This window comes from Phalacrocorax aristotelis, chromosome 3 (genome assembly GCF_949628215.1).
Source record: "Phalacrocorax aristotelis chromosome 3, bGulAri2.1, whole genome shotgun sequence".
In the NCBI taxonomy this organism is placed as follows: domain Eukaryota; kingdom Metazoa; phylum Chordata; class Aves; order Suliformes; family Phalacrocoracidae; genus Phalacrocorax; species Phalacrocorax aristotelis.
This window is the reverse complement of record NC_134278.1, coordinates 2,672,441-2,699,625: the sequence shown is the minus strand read 5'-3', so window position 1 is coordinate 2,699,625 and position 27,185 is coordinate 2,672,441. Positions and strand designations below refer to the sequence as shown.

Here is a 27,185-nt window from a genome sequence, read left to right as displayed (position 1 = left end):
ACACAGCCCTGTGGTGAGTGCTTTGTTTTGGGGTTTGTTTTTTTTTCCCCAAAGGTGCACCCTGATCATCTGGTTCCTTGGGGCGGGGGGGGGGGAAGAAGCACAAAATGAGGTGGGAGCAGAGGTTTTTGTTTATGTTTCTTTAAAAATAATAATAATAATAATAAAAACTCTCCAAATGGAGCTTTTCTGCATTCCTCGTTTTCATCTGTGAAGCAGAGAGCAAGAGAGCGCTTTGTCCTTCGTCCTCTGCCCAGGGCAGCGATGGGGGTGGCTCGCCTCAGCGAGCCGTGGGGGTTGGTTTCTTTCCCCAAGTAACAAGTGCTGGAACGAAAGGAACCGGCCCCAAGCTGCGTCAGGGCAGGTTTGGGTTGGATATGAGGGAAAATGCCTTCCCTGCCAGAGGGGTCAGGCCCTGGCACAGGCTGCCCAGGGAGGTGGGGGAGTCACCGTCCCTGGGGGGGTTCAAACACCGTGCAGCCGTGGCACTTGGGGCCATGGTTTAGGAGGCCTGGGGGTGTTGGGTTGGGGTTGGACCTGGTGATCCTGGAGGTCTTTTCCAACCTCACTGATTCTGTGACTCGACTCTGTGCGTGTGCCTGGTCACGCTGGGAGAGGCCCCGTCCCCCACCCCACCTGCCCTCACTGTGTGGGTCCTTTCACATCCCCCTTCTCCCCTCCAACAAGAGCCTGGGGACTCGGGCCCCGACGGTCAGCGGTGTTACCAGCTCCCCCATAATGGCCGAGCGCTTCCCGTGGGGCACCCCTTCTACGGGAATTAGACCAAAATGAAACATTTTGGGGCTTAATGCGTAAGGAAACAGAACCAATGAGAAAAATGGCTCAAAAGCCGACAGTTCTGGGAAGGCAAAGCCTTCAACTCGAGCTCAGAGCCAGCGCTGATTTACAGCAGTTCCCCACCCCGCTCCCCCAGGAGCATCCCCCACACCCCAGCTGATGCAGCTGATCGAGGCAGAGTTTTTAGCTACTTTCTCCCCCTTCCCCTGATGTCTCAGAGAGGCACAAGGACCAGTCTGAAAGGTGCTTCTGCCCCAGGGTGTGTTACAAAACAGGGGAGGCACAAAGACCTCAGCTTTTCTCAAACAAGTTAATATTTTCTATGTTGACCAAGTTCCCATGGCACGTTTTAGGTCTTCCGTGCGCCCAAGGCCTCTCACACCCCGACAGCTTCGCACACAGAAAGGACTAGGGAAGAAATGCTTCGTTGTTGAGTTATACATTTTTATTTTCTAATAGGTACAATACTAAAATAAACACAAATTAAAAAAAAGTTTTATTAAAACAAAACTGTACAAAAAAGCAGTTATACTACATTTTAATTACAGAACAGTCTACTGTCCAAAAGGCACTAATCCAGAATAGGAGATACAATGATACAGGACTCATTTTAACTATTTTAATCAATACAATAGAGCACTTGTTTCTCTGTCCATTCACATATAGAAACAAGGACTTTTGCTACAGTCATTACACATTGTTATAAATATGAGCCCTACATGTAAAGATGCAGTATCGCTCTCCCTGGGCTAAAATTCAGTTAAAACAATGTTAGAACTTAAATTTAAGGGGAAAAAAAATGTATATTTAAAAGCAAGAGAGCAAAGGACACGAGGGAAGAAGCTGACACTCCAGACTGCCGCAGCACCAGGCGCCTGAGGGAGATGGGACAGACGCTCACCCTCCCCTGCCCTGCGGCGACGGGAACGCTGGAGCACGCGGAAGGACCGGTTTGCCTCGAGGGCCTGCGGCGGGACCGGAAGGTGAACGTCCGTCACCTCGTGCCCAAAGCTTTGCGCTAGTTTTTCCACTGCACCCCGTTGCGTCTAGCTCTCCTTCGGCCCCCCCTCTTCCCCTGGGCCGTTCTCCACTGTCACGTGCAACGAACGACTCCCGAGCGCACCAAGGGAGAAAAACGATGGCTTCTCTCCTTGCGGCAAATGACGGAGCAGACCCACTCGGCCCTTTGCAGGTAAACGCAGTCATTTGGAGAAGATTTTTTTAGAATATTCTTCTTAAAAATCAGTATCTTTACTGCAAGGGCATCAAGCCATGAGAAGACGGACCCCATCAAACGAGGCTGCTACAAGTCAAGCTGTCCCGAGCCGCCAGAGATGCGCGTGGCTCGTGCACGACTCCCAGCATGGAGGGCCGTGCCGGGAGCGGCGCGGGGCACGTTACAACCGATTCCCTTGCTGCCTGCTGGCCTTCCTGAAAGCAAAAAAAAAAAATCTCCCCGTGCTTCGGCAGCGTGCAGAGAGCTCTGGGGAAGACGAGCTTCCCGCAGCACCTTCCTCCGCGGTGGTGTTACCTGAGATTCGCTCCCCTGCGACATACCGTACGGCTTCCCTGGCTGTTCTTCTTCCCCAAGGAACTTTAACACACGGCTCTGTTCATCCGCTCTCCCATCTACACTATTCATGGTTTTTTTACCCCCCCTTCCCTGAAGCTCCAGGCCGAGGCCGAGCAGCAGATACCACAGACCGCGGGTGGAGCAGGCAGCGTGCCCGGGGAACACCTACGTGAGAAGCGATCAGCCGGCGCGGGAATATTTGACGTGACCGTCAGGAGCAACGACACAACGCGCCCCCTCAACGCCAGCGCGAACTCGATAGTGTTTAAGCTGAACGAGCAGCCCTTGCTAAGATCCAGGCGTATTTGCGGGGTTTGATGACGACGTGTAGCATCGCCCGACTCTTCCGCGGTGGGAGAGGTTTAATGCGCGGGCGGGAGAGAGATACTGCACCTTTCGAACAGTGTCATACACATAAGACAAAGACAGGCATCTGGATGTTAACAAAAATAAGTAACAAAGAAATATGATTAAACAAAATCTCTTCTCACATCATCCTATACTACATCCTCCTTCTGCTTAGCAGAAAATTGTACGTACACAAAAATACAAATACACAATTTTGTAGAACAGTCTGATTTTAATATATTTATATATATTTATATTTATATGAGTGGCAGGTTAGTTCATTATATAGAGCTTTTTGCACTTTTGGCTCATATGCAACAAGGCTTTATAAATTCAGCTTTAGCTTTCATTCAGGTTTTATAGCTTCTTGAACATTTGTTTTCACATTTAAAGCAGCATCCAATTTGCAAGAGGAGTTGGTGGTGGCTACAGCAAGGATCAGGTCAAGAGGTTACTGGGGGGTGGGGGTGGGGAGGAGAATATACATTCCAGTGTGTGTGTGTGTGCGCGCGCTAGTGCTCGTGTAAAAAAAGAAGAACAGACTGTGAACATACAACTCTAGGATACCATGTTTACCTCTTGAGGTAGGCAGAACACCTACAGCAGATGAGACACAGGTGCCGTTTTCGTCAGGGCACGCGGCGGGAGAAACAAATACGCGAGCGGAAGATGCCGACGGAGGAACGTACGGACACGGAGCAACGCGCTGGCGGGTCGTGGAGATGGGACGCAGCTCGTCGGGCGTGACCGATGCGTTTGGCAGACAGAGGAGGCAACCGCAGGCGACCGCCAGCCATCCCGCGCTCGCTCGCCCCTGCCGGAGGTGCGTGGCCGAGACGACACCCCCCGGCCCCCAGCCAGCGAGACAGCGGAACACGATTAAGACGCACAAAATCTTGCAATGCAAAAACGCGACTCCCCGGCGCTTTGCTGGGGTTTTTGTTTGGGGGTTTTGCTTCACTTTTGTGCCTCTGATACTGTTCCACCGCCTTCTCGCTTCTAGGTTTGCAACGCTCACTGCTACATTAATCTTTTTTCAATTACAACCACTGTTATTGACAATCGCTTGGTTTAGGAAAGAAAAAAGAAGAAAATAAAAAAACACTGTTAAAAAAAGGCATCTCTAGAGCAGGGCGACGGTACAACGCCGAACGGTCCGTGTGTGTTACAGGCTCCACAAACACTTTATTTTCATTAGTACCCCAGCAATAGATTCCCATTTGATCATTGCTTATATCAACACCCATCAACATCCTACAAGCTCATTTTCTGTTCTCTGCAGAAGAGAAGTCCTTATAGATTCTCTCGCCAACAGTAATTTCCTCGGCTTTCCCAACTCGTGCGTTATTAAGTTGTCAGAGTGAAAACAACATTTTATTACTAATGAAAAATAAAACATCTACATATGGATTGCTTTCATTTTCTGAATCCTTAAGTGGTACTAATGCACCTTCATAGTGTTCTGTTATTTCCTTTCACTGTGGTCAGAAGAAATTCTCCCTTAATGCGATTTTTTAAACTAGCATTGAAATCTATGTTTTTTCCCCCACATAAAATTCTCGTGTATGTTTACAAAATTACACCCACCTGCCAATAGTCACAATTATTTTGACAAAATGTTTAGCAGGTGCCGCTATCATAAGCCTAGAAATAATTAAGAATATAGGAAGAAACTGCCTCTGTGATTCCAAAAAGGGATGATTAAATACGCGCGTTAGCTTTTTCCATCCAGAGCCTCAGACCTACGGTTATCCAGAGGGGCGCGTTTGATGCACGAAGCGGTTCGTGTCTGCAACCCAAGAGGCAGTTTCCTACCGAATTCTGCTCAAGCCTCTCCCTCTTCACCGTCCCCCCCAGGCCGGAGATTGCTAAAGGTTTGGCTGAGAAATGAGATTCGTTACCAAGATCCCCACAAGAGACTGAAAACCGAGGGAGGACACGTGAGGAAGGAGCGGGCATTTCTTTCCAGCTGGATTCTGCAGGGCTCCAGACTCCCACCGCTCCTCTGGGGTCGTAGGTGCGGAGGGACGGCGGGGAGGGCTCTGTCCTTAAAAGGGAAATGAGGTCTAATCCTATTCCTCCAGCTCACCCTGGAGTCCTGTTACTCACTTAGGCACTTTTTAAATTGACACTAAGAAAAAAAATAAAATTAAAAAAGTACTGCACATATTTCACACTTCCCAGGCTTTCGTCAGCCTTGGGAAGATCATAAAGACCAAGAGGGAGACAGCCAAGGCGATTCGTCTAGAAAATAGTGCTCCCCATGGACACAACTGACTTCTATTTGTCACCCTTTGATAGAACTGCTATTGAACTAGATCTAGTTTAAATTTGTTATTCCTGTATTATCTCTAAGGTAAAAGCCCGTCTTACGGTGGTTCTGCGGCACGATGATGTCGCTTTATCGTATCGGATCTGACATCTGCCTCCCAAAGAGAGACGGCGCCCTCCCAGTCGCAGCCGGCAGCAGCGCGCCCAGCGCTTGCGCTGCCCAGGGAAGCGCCGCCGAGGGAAGCGCCGCCCGCAGCCCTCAACAGCTCCGGCAGCAAATTAAGGAGGGTCGGCGGATGACGAGATTCGGAAAGACACCGGCACGGCTAGAGCCAAAAGCAAGGCGAGAGGGTTTTTGCTTTTGAGTTTGTATTGCGGTGGGTGATGAAATGGAAAATCTGTCCCCCTCGAAAGAGCAAACGGGGCTTTGACCCCAGAGCGACGCAATGAGGAACAAGGCGCCAGCTTCAGTTCAGCACAAGTCTCAAGATGGCATCTAGATGTAGGCGGAAGCCGAAAGAGAAAGTTCAGCGGATAATACCGAAAGATGGCAAGATCAAAATCCAAACTCTCTTTTCATTATCGGTTTGGAAAAGTAATTCCAAGTTTTCGTCATCTTCAAATCTAAACCGACTTCAAATAAAAAAAATAATAAAAAGCTACTCTGGCTGCAAGAATTGATCCCAGACCCTGGGGAAGGAAGTGACAAGGGGATCCAGCACACAGTAAAGCCGTGCAAATCCACGCATCCTGCCCCAAACCCTCCCGTTGACAAAAGCAAGGCAAGAGCACGCTCACCAATAAAATAAAAACCAACCGCGCCCATGAGGACAGGTTCCAACACTAAGTGCAAGCGAGGCGAAAGAAAACGAAAGAAGACAATGCTACTACCTTGTCCCCCCCCGTTAACCGCGGTCCAGCACCTTGGAACTACCTTATTTCACACAAGAGGTTCCAAGTGAAGATCCTGCTGTAAAATGGATTAATTTATGAGCTATTCTTTTTTTTTTAATGGTCAGAGTAGACAAAATGTTTCGAATTTGTACTCACTGTGGACAGCATGTCTGGGCTTCGAGGAAGCAACTGATACAGCACCGTCTAATAGGCAAAAGGAAAGGCTGAGCGTCTCTTGACTTGGACTAAAGTAGTAGCCAAAGAACTAAAAAATGTCTAACCATAAATTCGCTGCTTGAAGTTGTGAAGGTAATAAAGTGCCTGTACAGGAAAAAGAGAAGAAGGAGAAACCAGAGGAAGCAGGGAGGAAGGAAATCAAAACGGCGAAAGTCACCGAAGACTGCGCAAGGGCAGACAGGGCACGGAGAGCAACACGCGAGCCCTAACAGCAGCGGGAGAGGCAGCAAACAGCGAACAGCACGGAGGACTAAACAGAACGGATAAACCTGAGCACTGTAGTTGGGTGCAAGACACCTCAATTAGTCTGTTTAGAAGCGCTGCCGTATCTGCGATATACCTTACTTTTGCAAGCAATTTGCTGGAACGTTGCTGAGATTCTGCTGTACCAGTACCAGTCTTCCCAGTAAAAAAACAGATTGTTCAAGTAGTAATAAAAAAACCCCCAAAGATTACACTTAAAAGTTCCTATTTCCCTGATTTTCTAATCTAAGCGTCAAAACTGAAAGGAGGGAAGGGAGGAGGGCCGCTAACTAGCCAAGGTGGAAAAACCCGAGGTCTTTGGGCTAGCGGAAAGCTCGGAAGATTTCCGAAGGCTGAACCAAACGCAAGCTTCAGCACTGGATCGCTTTTCCTTAGGGTGGAAATAACCTACGCCCCTCAGTCAGAGACCGTAAGAACAACGGGTTCAGATCAGAGCACTTCAGTATGCGAAAACCACCAGCAAACCAGGAGAAACAGGGTTACCAGGGTGTGAGGGAGCTTGGATGAAAGACAAAAGTAGTTACCTCTATGAGAAGAACCGAAGTTCGGGAAACCATCGTGTGACAAATTTGGTACCAACAAGAATCAACTTCAGAGGAAAGCGAATGGCTCAGAGCAGTTGGAAGAGGTGTAGCTCAAAACACTCGTCTGGAATTCCTTCAAGGAAATATAGGCTCAGTGTAGGGAATAAGAGGAGACATCAGTTTAGCAAGAGGGCTTCTGGTGGCTGTGATATTTTTTGAAGCACTCTGGCAATTGATGAAAGTATTTGTAAAAAACAGTTGCTTGAGGCACTGCAGCTAGAGGAAATGGTCGTGGCTACTCAAATTTTCTTCATGTTGAACCATTTTCATGTTGGATGTTCTCGGGTAATAGTAAAGAACATCGCAACGTATCCTTAACCGGGATTTTCGTACCCGAATGTCTACTGCAATGAATAGGAACAAAGAATTTAGGATTAGAAGTTCAGACTGACCTGGGCTTTTGGTTAGTGGGGTTTTTTTTGTTTATTTTCAAATAAGAAGCAAAAAGAACAGTTGAACAGAATAACGCTGTTCCAGAGCTACTTTAGCTGCTCAGCACCGATGGGTACGAAGTATGCATCGCTGTGGCAGTAGAATAGATAGGCCGAACCTGTGAGATACTGGAGCAGACCCCAGCAATACGGCAGCATACAGAAACCACCTGTTATCAAAACTACATTTGTTTGATTCCCATTATGGCAGAAGTACAAAGCGTAAAAAGGTATTTATCATACACAACCAGAACTTCACGTGGTTTAGAGACATAAGGCACAATATGTTCTCTGATGGAAAGTCATACTTTTCAAAGAAGTTCTTACGGCAGAGAACCCCTCTAGTACTCAAATCTCTATAAATTATTAAATACTATGAACAGGTTATAACGGTAAAAGACAAGTCTACTTCTTTGGAATCAGAGTTTTACAATTAAGGCCAGAAGGGACCAGTCTATCACCTACAAGGAGACCTTGCACACTAGATGGCCTCCCAAATTCTGATGCAAACTCCCTCTTCTACCTACTTCATCCAATGGGATGAAGGAACCATCCTGCCCTTCCAAATGCAAAACCAACCAAACAAAAAAATCCCCTAAGGGAAAGTGTCTGCCTTTTCCACGTAACTCTTTAAAAATGTTACCGTTTGTATCCAATGGATTTATAAACATAAATGGAATATTTTTTTTTCTCAGCACATTTACAAATACCTTCTTAATGTCCATGGATACTTGTTGACTCGTTACTCCTAACCCAATTTTCAAGCCTACTTCACTGAACTGAATTACTGCCCATGCAACTTCAGGACTGTTTTTTTCTTGCTCTGCTACAAATCCCAGCGTTAATAAGTGAGTATTGTTGAAATCTAGGGGCAGATTCGCAACGGATGTCAACCCCGATAAGCTCTGCAACTGAGTGGGTCTGTTCCCACACCTCAGCCCTATTTATTGGCACCTGAAGAAAGAGGACTGTGACTTAGCAGAGGAAGAGTTGCAGAATTTGACTGAGCAGCTGAGTGCCACAACGCAGAGGTGTAGCTAAACCCATAAGCAACTACCTCGGCAACAAACCGAACAAAAGCATGCCTCAAATTCCAACAACAACTCCCAAACCAACTTGATAGTGCTGAATGGCGTGCTGTGAAGGCATGCTGGCACAAAGAAACATACGTTGGAGATTCCAGAGCATTTATAAACTGCTTCAACTCCCTCATTAATAAAGCACCCAAGATGTTTACGCTTCTCAAGTCGTAGTTACACGTTCTGTGCAATACACTCAGTCGCTCCCAGCGACACATCGGATCTCCTCTTTGCCGTTCTGTACCCAGCGTAGCTCCACCTAAACTCAGACCTCTCTGTCCAACACGCAGGAAGGCGAGATGCTCCTGCTGCTACCTTCCACTCCAAAATTATGTCAAACCTTTTGAACAGAAGAACAGCTTGAAGGTGTCAAGGGAGAGTCTAAGTTCATTTTGGTCTTAAAAAGATCTGCCCGCTTGCCCTAACGCATAAATGAAATGGCTGTAGGAAAAACTGGTCAGTGAGTTAATAGTCTTGAGTTCCTGGCTCTGGTTCGCTCCTGAAGGATATTTCCAGTACTGCCACTACAGTCCTGCCGAACAGAGATAGCAGCAACTTGATCTGCAGGCAGACTTCAAAAAAAAAAAGTATCCAAAATCAAATGTGCTTTGAGGAACGGAATATATGCTTAATATTCTTAATGGACTACATTGAGTGAGAAATATTAATTAATAATTTACTTTCATTATCCCTTTGCCCTCCTTGAGCGATTTGTCAGATAAACTTTGTAAGTAAAATGTATTTTTAAATCTCAAATGATGTAAAATAGATCTCAGAAGGCTAAAGTCAACCTCTTAATTATAGAGGTGGGTTATTTAAGCTACATACGCCATCTTGCTGTAACACGGAAGACTTTAATTAGTTAAGGAGAAGGGGTGGGGAGAGGAGGATAGGAAGCTGAATTGAGGCCAGCGACAGCAGCAAGTTAACGTCTAAAAACGTTATGTCCTGGAAAAGAAGTTGCTACTTTTGCTACTGTGAGTGTAGTACCACCAGTGGCAACCGCGCTGGAAGAACTGAAGTACCCGAGACCCGCAGGTCTGTTCTGAACCACAGTGACATTGGATGAGACTTACACAAGTATTTCAGTACAAAGAAGCTAAAAAGTAACTGGGGGATTTAAAGAAGAGCCTACAGAAGTCAAGTTCCTAACTTCTTTTACAAACCTGTTGGAGTTAGGAACCTCCTAACTTTTCTGAATTTGACTAAGCGTCTCTATATGCACCTTTGCATACCAAAAAACTCCGGAAACCTGTCTGATAAGTAACTACAGCAGAACAGCACTATGCAAAAATACGGTCAAGACACTTATGGGCGAAAACGGAGCACAGGCTCTGCAGTGCTCAAGACCAGTCAACAGATAACGTTTCTCACAAAAGCACGGAATAAAAAGGCACGTAACACCCTACGACAGATGCTTTTTCAGAATCTAGCAACACATCAGAGCAAGATGACGATGTTTTTTTAGGCCACCACCATATATTCTCTCCTGTTGCGAGTGGCAAGTATGCTGTCCAGCCGACTATCCAGCTGCAGGCGCTTCTTGAGATTTCTTAAGGAAAAGGTGAGTTAGCTCGTAACAGTACGCCATGCTAACTGCAAGAGGAGACAGCAGACAGCTGGCGGACGACACGCTTATACACTTGGCGACAACGGCTGATAAGGCTTCCACACCGAGACGCTACGAAGGGGAACCTGGAGCGGCACAGAAGAGCTAGTTGCGTTCCCTGCTTCAGGAACCGGAGGACAACAGTGCGACTGGTACCCTCTACCTGCGGGCAGGGTGAAGACACAGCGTGGGTCATTCAGTGGAGTCCTGGACCATGGCTAATCTTCCTCAGCACTACAACTGAGTAACAAATCAAGAAGAGCTAAACCAGAATGCTGGGTAATCGGTAATCATGCTGTCACACATAACTAAACGTCCCTTTTGTTTCTTACCGAGAAGCAACGCATACGTGAGCTGGAGCGGGGTGGGAACCGTAAAACGAAGAGAAGCAGCTTTGCATAGAAAACTAAACTCGGTTTCAGTCCCTGCTGTTTTAAGTTACCATTAGGAACAGGTCATTATTTAAGTTTACGAAGTAGCTGTGTTCCAAGTGTCACTAATAACACTGGTATTAAAGAGAATTAGGGGGCGGAAGATCTTCTGTTTTCAATCACAGAAAAGACAGAAATCCTTTTAATTATGACCATGCCAATCCACATCTTTCTAAAGCAGCTAATTACATGTCAGGAGGACACTCAGTCGTTCAAAAGAACTGCCATCACTTTTACTGCCATAGTCTTATGCATTTATCCTACCCATCCCAATTACCCTGGCTGCAGTTTGAAAGGATTTAGCAGAAGCGTGCTGGATGTTTTGATCAGCAGAATACACCCGCTTCCATTGAGCAGCAGAGAGAAGAGAGGGAATAAATGGCAGAGAGAGCCTTCTGCCAAGCCATCTGAGTGAGAGATGCACTGTACATGCAGAAACATCAAAGGCCCATTACGCAGTTCACTCCAGTTCAATGGTTTTAGTTCACCCGTGCTTAAGCTGTTGGCCGGAGCACTCCACAGCTTACTGGAAAGAACGGGGAAGAGCCCAACGTTGCAGCAATCCAACCTATTAGTTTTCTCGATCAGCCTGATTAAAAGGGGCATTTAAAATACGTTCCGTGAATCTTTTCCCCCCGCACTCAAAATGGCAAATCCTTTTCTATCGCCGTGACATAAGCTGTCAATAATATCGCCTGGATACGACACCAATAAGCGCGTTGCAGGCATCACAGTGTATATCTTGGGATCTTGAAAGAACAAAATGTATTTGTTTACTTCTTCCAGCAAGCTCAAGCTAAAGTTTGATAGGGATTTTCATAAAGAGAGTGTGACAGAAGAACCGTAACAAAGAGCAGTTTGTACCGATGACTGTAATTGTGCCGATACCATCTCAGCCACAGCCTCACCTACGTTCAACGGATGCCTACAGGAGAACAGGCACGGGCAAACAATTCTTAGCTACTTTCAAGTCATAAAACCTAAGGCCAAGGTTAGCGAAGGACAACTCTTTAGATGTTTGAATTTTTCTCCCCACATCTCTGTCTCACTGGGGCCACTGAGATTGCTTTCATTTATTTGATTTTGTTTACATTTGTTGGACAAAAACCAACACCAAAATGCTGTCATCTTATTGACAGTCCTCAAATGACTAAGTCCACTTTTCTAGTTAGAATACATTTCTCACAAAAGAGGGAAAATAGTTTTTGTGTATTTTAAATTCAAATTCATAGCTGCCACCTCTAGCATGCCTCCTTTTTTCGTTAATGTGCAACATCTTTAGTTGGACAGTTTAAACCCCATAAATTGGACAACAGTAACAGACCCTAAAATGAAGGTTTTACGGCTATGCTTTTCAGCTTGCCAAATGCCTGTTGGCCAATAACTGATTCAGTATCCTGAGTAAATATCCCAGCTACAAAAAAGCCCAAGGGGGAATGTTTTATTTTGAAATGTCTCTGCAACTCTTCTTGGGAACTGCAAGGTACTTTTTGGTCAGGCCATCAACCTTCCCTTCCAAGAAATCACAGTGAAAATGCCTGACTCCACAAAACTCCACTAAATTAGCTGGGATCACGATACAACCCCGACTACTGCTACTAACACAGACACAAAATCCTCAGTTGTCTAATGAACACGTTCGGTCACTGACATGTAACACAGTTTTTAAGTCCAAACCTGCCAACAAAGATTCCTGCCAAATGATCAAAACTACCCCAAACTCAAGATTATTGCCTACAAGCTTAAGACTTTGATAGAAATAATATTATCAAGTTAAATGACTTCAGAGAGTGCACGGGCTACTTGGGTGGGAAGCCTTGTCTAAAATAAGAGCAAAGTTTATTTTGACAAAAAACCCCTAGAGTGTGCTGGTAATTTTCCAATGAACTTGAAAGACGCTGACGAACGCTGAGGAATGAGGGCTGCACAATGATGTAGCTGGGGTGGGAGGTGGAACATAAACCTTCTGGCAAGAAAATTATTATCTAAAATGAGCAGAATTCGGGGATAAAGGCAGAAAAAAAAATCTTCTCGTACTGAACATCCACAACTTTCAGTACCATGGGCAAAATCTCACACTGAGTCTTAGTAATTTGCAAAGAAAGGCATGAGTCCAGCTTTGCATTCGAGTTAAGATTACATGTGGGGAAACAAGATCCTGCATTAAGTGCTTTAGGGGCAGCAGCTCTGAGTTTTGAAAACCCTTATACCAGTTTTGCTGGTTTTATCTATAGGAAAAATAAAACCTGTTTCCTTACGGAACCCTGTTGCAACTACCACACGTCTCAGTGTCAACTACTCCGGGGGAAGGCCAGCACGATGCTTTCATTTTACTTTTTTGCAAGCAGCATCTCGTTGTGAAGAATTTTTATACCACATCGGGGAACTCAAAATCTTGGCGAACTCATCTCCATGTTCTTATGCTCCTTGAAGGCAGATATCAACACTCGGGAGCCTAACTGACCCCATGCCAGTCCATATTCGCAAACACCACTGTGATTTCTCTTCAAAATAACACCCAAATCAGACCAAAAAGCTTTTCTTCCTAGCAGTGGCCAACAGCAAAGACTTAAGGAAAGAAAAGGAGTATAATGTGACTCTTTCCTAGTCATGTCCCTTCAGCTCCTGATAATCACCAATTAATGATGTACTGAACCAAAAATTTGTAGCTTATCATAGCAGTCACTGGTGGGCTTAAGTTAACTACAATTTTTCCTCTAATAAGTTCAGCTGTATGAAATTTTCCGCCTGCACTCACAGCAGCAAGACAACGATAAATCCTCACAAACGAAGGCAAAAACTGATCTACAGCACAGATGTTACGGAAACATGGAAAACTTACCAGTCTGATGTTAGGCAATAAAAGAAACAGAATAATTCAAATATCCCTGAAGAACTGTGTAAACAGAGCAAACAATTAATGAAATTTATCACTTATGGCTTGATTGGAACCTGGAGCCAAACCCTGCAAATAAAGCTCCCCTCTAATAGGAGAATAAGAAAGATAGCTTTTCATGAATAGCAGAACAGGAAAAAAAAAAAAAGCCAGCAACTAATTCATAGAATTTCTTTAAACAAGACAACATGTATAGATCAGAACTAGGAAACACCTCAACCTGAGCAGGTTTGTACAGAATCACAGAATAATTTAGGTCAGAAAAGACCTCTGGAAGCCTCTAATCCAACCTCATCCAGTTGAGTTTTGAATATCCCCAAGGATGGGGTTTCCACTGCCTTTCTGTTCTACCACTCTGAGTATGAAGATATTTCTCTTTATATTCATCTGGGATTTTCTTCAATGCAGTTTGAGCCCACTGCCCCTCACCTTTTTGCCATGCACCTCTGAGAAGAGCCTGGCTCAGTCTTCTCTAAACCCACCCATTAAGACAGCTGAAGAACAAAATACAAGATGCCCCCAGAGCCAGCCTGAACAAACCCAGCTCTCACGGACTCTCACCACACGGCAGGTGCTCCACCCCTCTCACCTCAGCAGCCCTACGATGGACTCACTCCTGCCCAATGCTGCACGCAGTACTCCAGGTGTGGTCCCACAAGCGATGAACAGAGGGGACTAAATGCTTTCCTTCACCTGCTGAAGGCTCTTCCTAATGAGATTTCTTAATTGTTGCAAGGGTGCACTGCTGACTCAAACCCAACTCGTTCACATCCAACACCTGACCAATGGGATTACACTGTAACAATACGCATATTGGAAGAGTATTTAGAAGATGTCTATAACGCTAGGGCATCAACGGATAACATGTCCACTCATTGCTCTGTCAACTTATTTTTATCAACTCGTGCTTTTGCAAACGTCTGGGATCTCATACTTCAAGAATAAGGTGGGGAAATTAAAACAAACAAACAAAAAAAAACCCACAAAAAAACCCTACCCAAAACCTAAAAACCCACCCCAAAACCAAAACAATCCAAAAAAAGAAGTGGAGGTAGAAATTGTTGTTTTAAGAAGACGGTAAGAGACAACAACTCAAGTATAAGGACTTCATGAGTGACAAAATAACAGCCAGAACTTACTCCACAAAGTTAAAAGCGATCTCTGCCCATCACAGAAGAGAAGCATCTTAACTTCTTCTCTATTCACAGAACACAAAGGTAGATCTAGTCTGCCACCAGATCCACTTCAAGGGAATCCACATGAGAACAAACTGCAGTAATTCCAGATTGGCTGCAACAAATTGCAATGCTACAAAAACGAGGCTTAATTTTCAAGAAAATCCAGAGACACAAAGACAAAGACGACTCCCATATAGCAGAAAAAAAGGTAGAACAAAGGCTGAATTCCAGGACACGCTCTCCACTAATTCCTTCTCTTACTCAGATCACGTCCGCTTTGCACGATATCATCGCACCAGCATCTGTTCCATTTTAGCTAATTCATGACCAACCAAACAGTTATTAGCCAACTGCAAATTGTTCATTGTGAACTTTCAGAATAAAGGAAATAGACGGCCATGGGCATCCTGATAACAGCTGAAGTCTTACTCTTTCCTCGTACCTCTTGAGGGTCAAAGAAAAGCCAAAATGGACAGGGGCAAACCAAAAACTGATACCACGGAACTAAGTGTCCGATTCCTCAGTTAAGCCATTTGTTATTTTCTCTGGTGAGAGGATGGTATTCACCAGGAAGCTACGGACAAGGAGGTTCTGCCTATCTCCAGTTGTTCGCGAGGGGGGGGGGGGCTAATAGTTTAAGCTTCAGATAGGATATTCATGCACGATGAGACCAGCAGCTACCTGCCAGTGGCAAACAGAATTAAGACTAGATTATTCTATGTTAGATGGTATAGACACAGTTTTAGTGGTGTTACTATGATCCCGCATCACATGAGCCTACAATCAGGACACAGAAGTTCCAGTACTATTTTTATTCTTCCCTATTGCTTTAAAAAGGCGATGCTGGAAACAATTACTTTTTTTTTTTTTAAGATGGTATAGTAAGCAATATATCTTTTAAAATTGCAGCTGTCCAACAATTTCTGTCTGTTCTTTTTAAAATGAAACAGCCAGAACAAACGGTGGCGGCAATGCCAATGTAAAGAGGCCATCGATTATTAAAATCGCCTTACTATAAATCGTGGATGTTGCTTGTCAGCTTGGCGTGTGACTGTAGTATGAATAAGCAGGTAAAATTCCACTAAGGCTATAGTTTGCTCGATCACTCCGCTGTGCAAAAATAGAAATAAAAGCTCTCCCCGTCCTTTCACTCCTTAGTACCAACACATTCATACACACATTAAGAAAAAAACTGCAAAGGTGCAATGGTCACTGATCCAATTCCTTTCCTTCCCGAGTCTGCTCTGATGCTAGTTATGAATTTGCCTACTCAAGAAATGCAATAAAACAGAAAAAAGACGGCTTCATTCTGCTTCAGTGATCTATATCTAAGGAAAGCACATAAATTTTCCAATGAAATCCATAAATGAAAGACGAGGCCAAGCCCTACTTATATATCTTCAACGTTATGGAGACAAAGAGGTGCCAACCCTGTGCCCTCTGCAAGCACAAAATCTCCTCCACACTTACCTAAGCAATTTTCACAAGATTAACAAGATGTAAAGACGATCTAGTTAGCCTCAGCCTCAAAGGGGTTTAGGCTGGCTAAAAACCTGCCATGAGCCACACTGTAGGAGTTCACGACGCTATCTGATAGTTAAGCGCGAGGAAGGGACGACAACAAGCCAAGTAATAGCAACTTCCCTTCATTCCCTCCACCTTTACAAGTGGAGGGGAGAAAAGAGAAACCCATCCTTCAGACTAAGCCGGTTTCCCCTTCTTAAGCTATTCCCACACAAACGGGGAAGATAAAAATGGAATGTTGTGGAAACACTATGCAGATTTTTATATATCTATATACAAAAATTTACATAGGTTTTTAATTTTTACTTTTAATGTAACACAGTCCTGTCCGTCTCTAACACTTCCCGTGCTGTTTCCATTGAAATGTTTCCTCTTACCGGCAGCAACATATCATTTTATCAGGATGCCAGGAGATCATTTCCACACAATGCCAGCAGATGTAATTTTCTTAGATGCACACACAGTTCATCATTTAGATACTAGATGACAAGGTGATCGCAGGGTGACTCTGTAATGCAAGTTTGCTGTTTGGTATTTTGAATTCTCAAATGATAAAAAAAAGACTTATCAAATATAAATATCTTTAAGAAAAAAGTAACAAAAGTGCTACATATGATCAAGGAAAACAATTCCATTAGTTTCTGCTACTTAAAGTAGGTTTGCTTTACAAATATTACCACATCCATTATCAGTATGGCTTCCAATTATTAATTAAATTGCTCGTAGCAGTATAGCTTTCTCACGTCTTAACAAGGACAGAGTAAAGAGAACACAAAACATTCACACCCCATTTCTCAGGTAAGAGATCCTCCTGCCTTTAAACAAACAAAAAAAGTTCGTATTTAGGAGAATATTTATGCTCTGATGGTTATCAAGCAAAGGTCAGATGCCAAAGTTCTCCAATAACCTTTCAGGCTAGTCAGGACATAGGCATTAGTTACACAGATGTGTAAAAATCCACTCACCCATTTTATGACCTTAATAACCTTCCTGGAAAACATTGCTTTTGAAAGTGGCAAAGTGGAGAGGGGAGTCGGGCGGGGACAGAAAAGGCGAGAGGAGGAAGAAAAGGTGTAACTGTTAATGACAGATCGATAGAGTCTAGACCTCTTCTGAGCAGGCACTGCTAGCCATGCCAAATAATGAATAGTGGTTTTGAGAAGTGGACTGTTGTCCATTAGACATTCAGCTCATTTTTCATATGATCCCAGGCTGGGCTTCAATCATGGTCCCAGAGGCAGAAGGCAGTACTTATCCACTAAGCCACGCAGCTTGTGAGAGTAGAGGATGTCTGTGTTGACTATGTGAACATCAACCGAAATATGTGAATGTGTTTCCAATGGACATTCTCAGCACAGCACCCAAAAGTATATCGAGTCACTGTATGACCAATGAGGCACGGCTTATTGCAGCTGGAAATAATTTATTCCCATGCTGAAGTGGGGTTTCTAGTGTTCTTTTTACTCTCTGTTGACACTCCCGATTTGGCGTCCATCGACCCTGTGCCACTACCTCAGCTTGCATCCTTTCAGTCTCAGAGAAGGAAAAGCGTACAGACTATTTTTTTTTTAACACGATCTCTAAGGGTATCCAAGATTTTTTTAAGTGTAGCCTAAGACTTGTAATTGAGGGCTGTCTAAAATACCTGGAAGCACTTTGAATGCTAAGACAGAGCAGCAAGATTTTTCTAGCCACTGGGGCTGGGAGAGGGAGGTTGGTTGGTTGATTGATTATTTATTGGGAATTAATACTGAGAGAGTATATGCAAAGGCTGAGGGCACCATGCCATCTTCACAGAACAAGACCCTAACAGCTAACTGACGTACAAGAAACTGCAAAGTTATACTGTAAGAACACATATTAAGGACCGAGGAAAGTCTGCTAAGGTGCTACGTCTAAAACTAAGTTACTTCTTGCTTTGACCCTCCCCTTTGTTTGTATCAGTCGTCGTCTAGAGCCTCTGTCTTGATCTCGTTGGCTCCTTGCCGGGCCAATGCCAGGATGGTGTGGTTTACTGCTGCCATTTCCACGGCTAATGAAATGGGGTCTTGATGGTCACTATGGCTAGTGCTGTCATCCTGTGCACGCGGAAAGGAGAAGAGAGAAGCATTGTTACTCCATAAGTAGAAAACCAGCAGATAAAACTAGCGTGTAAAGTCACGGACTAGGGGCAGCAAACTGCACGTTCATTACAGGGGTAGAAAGTGAAAGGAGTTTATGCAATTGATTTAGGACAGATTTCCCTCACTGTGCAGACAAAGGTAAGCGGGGCAAGGCGTGGCGTACCCAATTTTCGAGAGAGGACTTTGAGGGGGAGGGTATTCTGAGGAAAATACTAAATTATAAAGGTAAAAGTGATACATAATGTATGTCAGGAAACCAAACTAAGATAGGAATCATTATGCACTGTACAAATTTGTGCTACGCTTGTATTTTGAATATGCAGTTCTGGTCATCCCACTGAAAGAGGACACAATAGAACTAGGAAAGGTAGAGAGGACAGCAGCCCAGAGGGAGGGAGGCAGGCACGGGGAGGCTTCCGTACGAGGAGAGGCTAAATAGGCTCAGGTTCTTCAGCTTGGAAAAGAAATGGCTGATGGTTGATATGGTAAATGTTTATTACAAATTATTAGTAAATTAAGAACAAAGTGGATACAGAGCCTGGCTCAGGAAGCCTCTCAAAACTACTGTCTTCCAGAAGCTGGAAGCTACTGTAATAAAATCATTCTATAATTGTCCTGTTCTTTAACAATACTTTTTCCTTAAATACCACTACTGACCTCAATCAGAAACAGGATACAAGCCTAGACTAACCCTTGGTCTGAGCCAGTATCCTGTGAAGACACTGAATTCACACAGGTATAGGGACAAAGCTGCTGAAAACCTCCTAGGCTGCTAAGAGAAAGAGTGCAATGATGCCAGGGGACTGGAACCACTGTAATGCAAATACGCAGGTGATGATACTGCCAGGTTCACCAGCCCACTGAACTACAGGCCATGTATTTCTTCATCTGTTTTCTAAAGAGCAAAGTCTCTCAGCTGTAAGAGGACCACTCTGCTGACGGCTGCAATGGCTGGCAAGCAAAACGAATACAGAGAAACTTTGCTGCTATGGGACCGCAGTGAAAATTTTTAAAATCAACGAACAGGAAAGGCTGCCTTCTCCAGGTGCAAAATGGCCATACAATATCAGACCTAAAAGTCTGACAATTCTTGCATAAATTTTATAGTGAGGTGTGCATGTTTCTCTGTCTACATCAGAAATAGGGCCTGGTTTTCAATGGTAAGACAGAGAACCGGCAATATCCAAACTGTAAGCCCAGCTGTCAAATAAATTCTTCTGGAATTTTGGGTGAAATCACAGTGTTTTCTCCTCTTTAAAACGGGGTACTAATAGTAACCACACCATGACCCCACATTTTTTTTTTGATTATTTACAGAAAGGAAATGATACACATTTATCAGTCTTCCAACAGCCTTTAAGGGATGAACTTGTGAAATTTAAAATGTGTTATTAAGCATTTTTAAATTAAGAAGACGTGGCAAATGCTGAGGGGCCCAGAAAAGCCAGGACTTGGTAAAATCCTAAGATTCTTTAAAGGAATGGATTCATTTACAACAAATGTCAGGCAAACATCATGGTGTGCCCACACACTAAGGGCCTCGCAGCAATCTTAACCGTAGTAAGAAATACAGAGTCCTGAGTTTTAGGCACTTCATTAGGATTTGGAAGAACTTTGTGTTTTAAAGTTTACCAGAGTTTAAGTGTCGCTGTGGAAAACAGAATTTATGGTTTTAACAGCTAAGGGACGTTTCTATGATTCTACGTTAAATGGTCATCAGGAGAACTTGCTATTTAACCTGCTTCGCTGCTAATGCCGAATTACACTTCATGGAGGAGCCCAGCTGGACTGCTGAGAAATGCAATTTTTAAGGACTCTAAACAAAGGTATTTAAATTTTAATAACCAATTTATTCCTCTTTTCAAAGTATTTTGGATAACACACAGAAGAAAAAACATAGTTTGGGAGTCTACATAACACTTCATCCCAGTATTCAGGTCCTGTATCTGACTGACAAGGAATTATCTGTGCTCGGCAGCAGTTTCAGAATATTTTGTAACAGTCACAGAGCAGCGTCTCATCATCTAAAGCTAGCAAAGTTGGTTCCACCAAATCTGCTGGTGATGACCTATAAAAAGGGCCTTAATACCCATCAGAAGCAGAGCGGCTGGGAATGCCTCTGCCAGATATCTGTCGTACTGGGCCACAGCCAAGTATGCTGGGGACTCGTTCCAGGACACTCAGTTGCTGTTACACTCCACCAGCAGCCTGTATGCAGGGAGACCTACCTACTTCTCCCAAGTGAGTCAATGAAAAGTGATCTGCCCACCCCAGATGCTGGGTGCAGCGCAGAGCACAGCTCATATCAAAACCAGAACCAAGCCAAGTGAACTGTTCAAGTCCACCGGTTCCAAGCACGCACAGCCCTGAGGGGTTCTGGGCAACACTGACACCTGAAGGAAAATTGGGAAGGGGATGCAATACCTGGCAGGAAGGTGTGTGAAGGAAGGGTCACCAACTTTAGGGTAGGTGAGGGCTCAGAGTGCGGGGAGGGGTATTCTTTTGCTAGAGAATTTAAAAAAGAAGTTGCTGTCAAGGGTTAAAAACAACCAAGAAAAATAGAGAATAGGCAAGAATTAAAAAGCAAAAAGGAAAAGAAAATAAAAGGACAGATAATACGTAAACAATCCAAATAGTAGCACATCGTTGCAGAACAATACGGAACAGGTGCGGGGGGCCAAATAAACATCAATCTTCAGTTAATCAAATCCTTTCCCCCCCACCCTTCACCCTTTGTCTGTCAGTGTCTTAGGGAGTGATCCTGAGATGCTCCTGAAGGGTACAAACAGAGGGATCTCAGCACCTTAAAGGAGGGTGCTCAGTGCCTTGCTGGGCGAGGTTGGCAGAAGGCATTACAAAGTGTACTGGGCAGGGGCTCGCTGCTGTGCTCGTCTGGGTGCCAGACAAGCAGCTCACAGTAGCTGTAGCACAGGCTACATTGGAGATATTTCTTGCAGAAAGAAATAATAGGTCTAAGAGGAACACGCATGTCTAGTTTTGCAGGGAAGCGTGTTAGTGCCTGATATATAGGAGCAACTGTTAAAGACCTGTACGTCCTTTCTTGAGGGTGGATAACTAGAGCGGTGCCATGCGTAAGGAGAGCGCAAGTTATGCATGGTGCACTGGGTGAGTTAACACTCTCCTAACATTTTTCATACATTGCGTGTGGCGTGAATGGTGTAACTTGCTTGTTTGGAGCAGATCCTCCTGTCTTCTTCTACCTTCTCTGCTTCTCTGCCTCCCTCTGAACATCTTCCCTCCTCCTCCCCATTGCGTACTTGCCAAGTGTCCTGTTGTATGACAATAAATCCATGTGGGTGAATACTGGTTGCTCAACACATTCAAACAGGGGAGCTGTGCTCTTCCACTTTCCCCATTACAATTACATAAAAGCAGAACAAAAACAAGAGACATCTGATTTGCGAGAGGTAGAGGGCCTCTTCATGTGTTGCGTGAACTCTCCCTTTTTGGGCCACAAGGCTCAGCCGTGACGCTTACCTGCTCTGAGTAGTCATTGCCATCGACGTCGTCACTGTTGGAATGACCTCCCGGACTCTGTACATCTATTCCATGGCTCTCCAGGATTGCTGCTTCTTCGAAAAAAGCAAATGGATCCCTAATTTATCTGATGCATTAGAGTAATTAAAAGTAACTACTTTTTCTCCCAAGAATTTAGAATAACTGGAAGAACAGAGTTAGTTCTTAGCCTCTTCCTCTTCACTCTCTGGTATTTAGGAAGGTAGGACATGTATAGATACTGGTTTGCCTGAAATCCTTCTCTACCAACTAACAGACTTGTTTGCGAGTAAGAATCCTTGTTTTCTAGCCAGTCCTATTAGAAACTAGGATAATTTCTAATGTACCGGAGTAGCAAAGGCATTCCCTGTAGATCTTCCCACACAGTTTGGACTGGCAGGACTTGAGGGGGTGGGGGGAGTGTCTGAAAATAGATGGAGAAATTTTTTAAAGCACTTAAGGGATTTAAAACCACATGTACCTTCATCTTGTAGTAGGCTCCATGCATCTAAAGCTCCCTTTGGTTCTTTTTTGTCTCCTTCCAACCCTCCTCCCTACACAGGTCAGATACAGCTGTAACTCCACCCACCTTGGACTAGCTTTGCTTTGTTCCCCCCCATCAACAGGTTCCATTAAAAAAAAAAAATAATTAGGTTGAATTTGAGTAACACACCAAATGCTGGAAAAAGGAATTTTTCTTATTCACAAACACGGCAGAAAGAAGCAGATAGCGAAAGGGCGTAACATTCCAGACCTGCAACAACACTGGTAATAGGCAGGTAGGGATCTCTGCCCGTCTACGTATCGCAGACACAATCCGCACAGTATCTAAGTGCATTCAATCGTGCGTGCATTGCAGAAGCTTGTAGAGCCCTGGCCACTAATATGAATTTATTCTCATTAGAATGGCTTATGTTTATTCCCATTAGAAGGTCTACTTCTTACAAGTTCCGAGTCACTCCTAGCTTCCTTACGATCAGCTGCTCATCACTCAGAGAACCCGCGGGGTTAAATCAGAAGCGACTTTTGTTTTATCCTGATCATCAAGAAAAATTATTACTTTGTTCCAGCCACGTGTCACTGTGCAACCCCTTGGAAAGCAAGACGGAGCACAGGAGTAACTGGAATGAGAAGTTGGCTCGCAGAGCCTTTGGTCCCAGTGGCTGTATCTGAGATGTAAAACAACTCATCTGAGCTCTCAGATCCCTGTGGGGTCTCGGGGATGGCAGGTGGCAAGACACCCCCAGGTTTTGGCTGAAAGAACAAGCGCATTTCAGTGGAACGCAGACAAAAGGAAACTTACAACCAGATAAAAGCTCTTCACGACAGCCACTTTTCATTTAAACAGCGTGCTAAGGTTGTGAACTTGCAACCATCTCCATTTCCCTTATTTCCAATGCAGATATTTTGAGGTTTTATTTTAGATTTTATTCTGGATACCCAAAGGAGCCTGAGCATAGGGAAATACGAGTCTCCTTCCGCCAACAGAATCCTCACTTTGGTTTTTAAAAACTGATCTTCCAGTAAAACTTTGTAACTGCACCATTTTCCTCCGCTGATGACGGAATTCCATCAATTAAATTCCTACCCACATTTTAGAAAAAGTCTGGGACAGCAAGAGAATAAGTCTAAAAATTGTTCCACACTCCTGCTAAGAATGTCAGAACCTCTAGTATTTCCCATCTTATGTACCTTCCATCCCTCCTGAGCAAGTGTACGTGTTAAACCTGGAGAGCAGGCTCTCTGATACATTACCGATATTGGCTCTTCTCTTGATTTCCTTTCTTCTGTTGGCAAACCAATTGTACACTTTAAGGGAGGTAACTCGCTCCAAATCTGATAACTTTTTTCCTATGAAAGTAACAGGGAGGAAACAAAAAACAGCAACATTACTCGCTGGGTTCCAGAGGTAGGCGAATACCCTTACACATGTGATAAACCCCTGAAATGCAGACTGCACTGAAAAGTAATTATAACTGAGAATAAAGTGAATTTCATGTGAATCAAAGTACTGTGCCCAGATGCTATGGTAATAAATGCCAAATATCTCTCTCAAAACAAAGTAGCCTTTCTTCTTTTTCTAAAAATCTGAAATACAGGAATTTCTTTGCAGCTTCAATCAACTTAATGCAGAGCCGTGGGAGAGTAGAGGGCTGCTTTTCTAGCTCAAGCACAAAACTGAGATTCAAAAAACCTCAAATTCAATTCAGAGCCCTGCCACACTTCGCGTACCCTTGGGCTAGTTCTCTTACTACGTGCCACCAGGATACAGTTCAATGACATGTTTTCCTCAGCAGCAAAAGAGATTTTGTGTCGTTCACTTCAATCTATTTTCCTTCCTCTCCCCCACCAGCTGCTATCATGCTCCCGCAGCACTAATCACACCCTCTCAATCGTGCCAGGACACTTGCGATCTTCTGGGAGAAAGGGGGGGATGTTGGAAACCAGATCACTGGTGTTTTACATTTAAACCAACAAATAAAATCCCACCAACCACCAGCCAGTGACAGAAGGTGATCCCTTCTGATCATCAGCGTAAAAGCAGGGGTTCGGCATTGGAGGGACAGCACGGAAACCTCGTCAGCTGGCCTCGACCCTATTCAAGCTGCAACCTCCGCCTGCTGCAGGCTACATGGGGATTGAGACTCCCCTGCTTCAGACTGTTTCTCAAAGCTTATTTATTCAGCATACAAAACATTCATGTAATTGCAGCAATCTGCAAACTTAAGGACGTGAGGAGAGGTGAGACAAGTGAAAGAAAGGAAAATCTGGAAGTAGGTAGCTGCGCTGTTTCCTAACGCTTGGCATCAGCAGCACTCACAATATTTTTCTGATCCTGAGAAACAGTGTTTAAGGGGTTTGTTCAAAGCTGCTGAACCAACCAGCAGCACAGCCAGGAATAAAACCCCACCCTCCTCGGTGCTCCACCCGCTAGAGCACTCTGCTTCCGCGACCAAAAGGCAACACAGAAGTTGCAACAAGGGAAATTTTGACTAGGGGTTAAGAAAAAGTATTTGGCCACGAGAGTGCTCAAATTGTGGAACAAGGGCCCAGAGGCCGGAAAACCTCCAGTTTTGGAGATATTCAAAACTCAACAAGGTAAAGCCTCAAGCAAGCTAACCTAAGCTGGTCCTGCCTGACCAGATGTTCTCCAGAGGTCGCTTCCAGCCTAATCTAAGATTCTGTGCTATCCTGTGGCTGTCCCAGTGTTCAGGAGCTGTGCCGTAGCTTTCTTCTGCATTCGTTTTTATTCTGGTTGCATAAAATCTAAATATATCCAAAATACAAGTTGTGAAAACTGTGTAAACGTTTGGTTGGCAAAACCAAGCACAGGCAGGTGCGTCCACTAATACTACACTGAATATTCATGCTCCTCTCCCAAGTACGACTTCTCCAAGAACAGGGAAAATGCATCTTGTTGACCCAAATACCAGGTCCTCCATTAATACACAGATTCTAATATGAGACCCTTGTTCTAGAAGCTGTAAAACAATTGAAAGAAAGGAAAGCTGTGCTCCTGAATCCTCCGAGGACCTGCTGTGCGATCTCCAGCAAGCCCCAGTCTATGAACCTAAGATTTCCCATCTGTAAAACAGACCCAGTAACACCCACGTTCGTGGGATGTAATACAATCCTCAGATCACTACTGAGTGCTTCTAGAAGTCCTTTGAAATAACTGAACGTTATGAACGAAAACTTTTCAGCTATGTTTACGCTGAAAACCTTTCAGATGTTTATTTTCTTAGCAGTGAAATATTCAGATGCACAACTTGTACTTCGTATCTCAACTGGCAGGAATTTAGGTTTGAAATCTGCACTGGCTGTCATGTTCATCCAAGTACGGCAGCTCCAAATAACACGGGTTATAGAACGCTCAAGAAGAGACCTAATACTAGTTGAGAGCGCTACATTTGTTAGTAATAGCCTTAAAATGAGATTTGCTGAATTTAGATGTTGAAATCCAATTGCAATTGCCTTTGGAAAGGACACCACGATCAGCTCCTCACCTGGCTTTTGTATAACTGCATTACAGGCGTTTGCAATTTCTTCTCTCTTTGCCTCGTCTGGATATTGATTCTCATTGAAGTAACTGCAAGGGGGGGAAAAAAAAAAAGTTTTTTTTTCAGAAATCAGAGCACGAATGCTCCAGAGCAGCTTCTCTAGAAGGTGTCAACTGTTGGTTTATGCATCGCTCTTACGGAGAGAACACAGATGTGGTAAATCTTATGTAACCCTGTATATGCTTAAGGCAATACCGGCATGCACTCATATCCACATAGTGCATAAAACTTCCCCAGCGCCTCAGAGAAATGAATATTATCTCAGCATTTGCAGCGTCACCTCAGCACTCAGAATATTGTACTAGGAGATACAACGAAGTAGGCAGTCCCATGGATGTCAGCGTTAGGAGAGTCAAGTGAAGCATCATGTCAGAAGGCATCCCAGGCCATGCCTCTGCCTTTATTATCACTTACTCATTTTTTTTCCTGATGCATCCCCAGCTTAGGCAGCGTCCTACAAATGAAGGAGCTGTTCGGTATTTGTTCGGATCCCTGGGTCAATATATACACACATACACACATACTTGCACATGTATTAAGCGCAAACGCACACGAATATTGTGTACTTTTGACACATACGGTATGAAGATTGTACAGACAAGATTACACAGTAATACAGTAAGATTTCTAAAGTCAGACTAGCTTTTCTTTCAAATCACAATTTTAAAATTTTCAATCTTCCCCAGAACAACCTATCGAGTATAGCATATTTGAACAGTATTTTTTTCCGGAATAACTCATTTTATTGTATCTCATATGCAGTAAACATCTATAAAAGTTAAACTGTTTTCTCTTTTACTTCATTTAAGGGCTTTACAAATTTTAATGAACTGATTTGCATTCTACAGAGCGTAGCAGATTTGCATTAAAACCAACAAAAAGTCCTGTTTACTTCAATGGACTCTGATAAGCATGCCATAAGCAGGGACTGCTACATTTTTTCTGTAGATTGTCCGTAACAGATAATCCTAAGAATTCTTTGATCAACTTTGATCGGCAGCAGGTTCAGCTGTTGGACAGCTGCTCTGCATTTGAAAATAAGATATTTCCTTTAACTGTAGATCATTTGGTAGTAGGAGAGCTAGCCATATTTAGGCAATTATTATTTTCCATGGTCCGATTTCTCCTCTTATGGATCGGCCCCAGCACAGTTACTTTCTACGGAAACCTGGATTCTGTTCCATACAGCGACTGTTTGTGTCCAACCTTCTTTTGAACAAGTGGTACTGATGCAGATCTCGCTATTTCGCTTCCAGTTTACATCAGTTCACTGTAAATACGAATTTCAAATATTCAATTTGAATTTTGGCTACTACTCCTTCATCCCACTGTTTGCAGCGTTGCAGCCACGCCCGCAAACGGAGGCCA

At 44.0% G+C, this 27,185-nt stretch overlaps 1 protein-coding gene across 20 annotated transcripts in view; it reads right to left on the bottom strand.

Moving 5' to 3' along the window:
• Positions 1-1,221: 1,221 nt before the first annotated feature.
• HMBOX1 (homeobox containing 1) overlaps positions 1,222-27,185 on the bottom strand; it is a 127,616-nt gene continuing 101,652 nt past the window's right edge. For 9 of the 20 annotated variants that reach the window (XM_075086507.1, XM_075086509.1, XM_075086516.1 and 6 more), the window contains 5 exons: positions 25,764-25,846; positions 23,512-23,607; positions 21,739-21,833; positions 21,399-21,530; positions 1,222-18,195 (listed from right to left, as the gene is read on the bottom strand). In XM_075086507.1, the coding sequence (XP_074942608.1) occupies positions 18,058-18,195; positions 21,399-21,530; positions 21,739-21,833; positions 23,512-23,607; positions 25,764-25,846 (544 nt within the window). In that variant the 3' untranslated portion in view covers positions 1,222-18,057. The remainder of the gene's footprint in view (positions 18,196-21,398; positions 21,531-21,738; positions 21,834-23,511; positions 23,608-25,763; positions 25,847-27,185) is intronic. The other 11 variants (XM_075086514.1, XM_075086521.1, XM_075086512.1 and 8 more) reach the window with 11 other exon arrangements.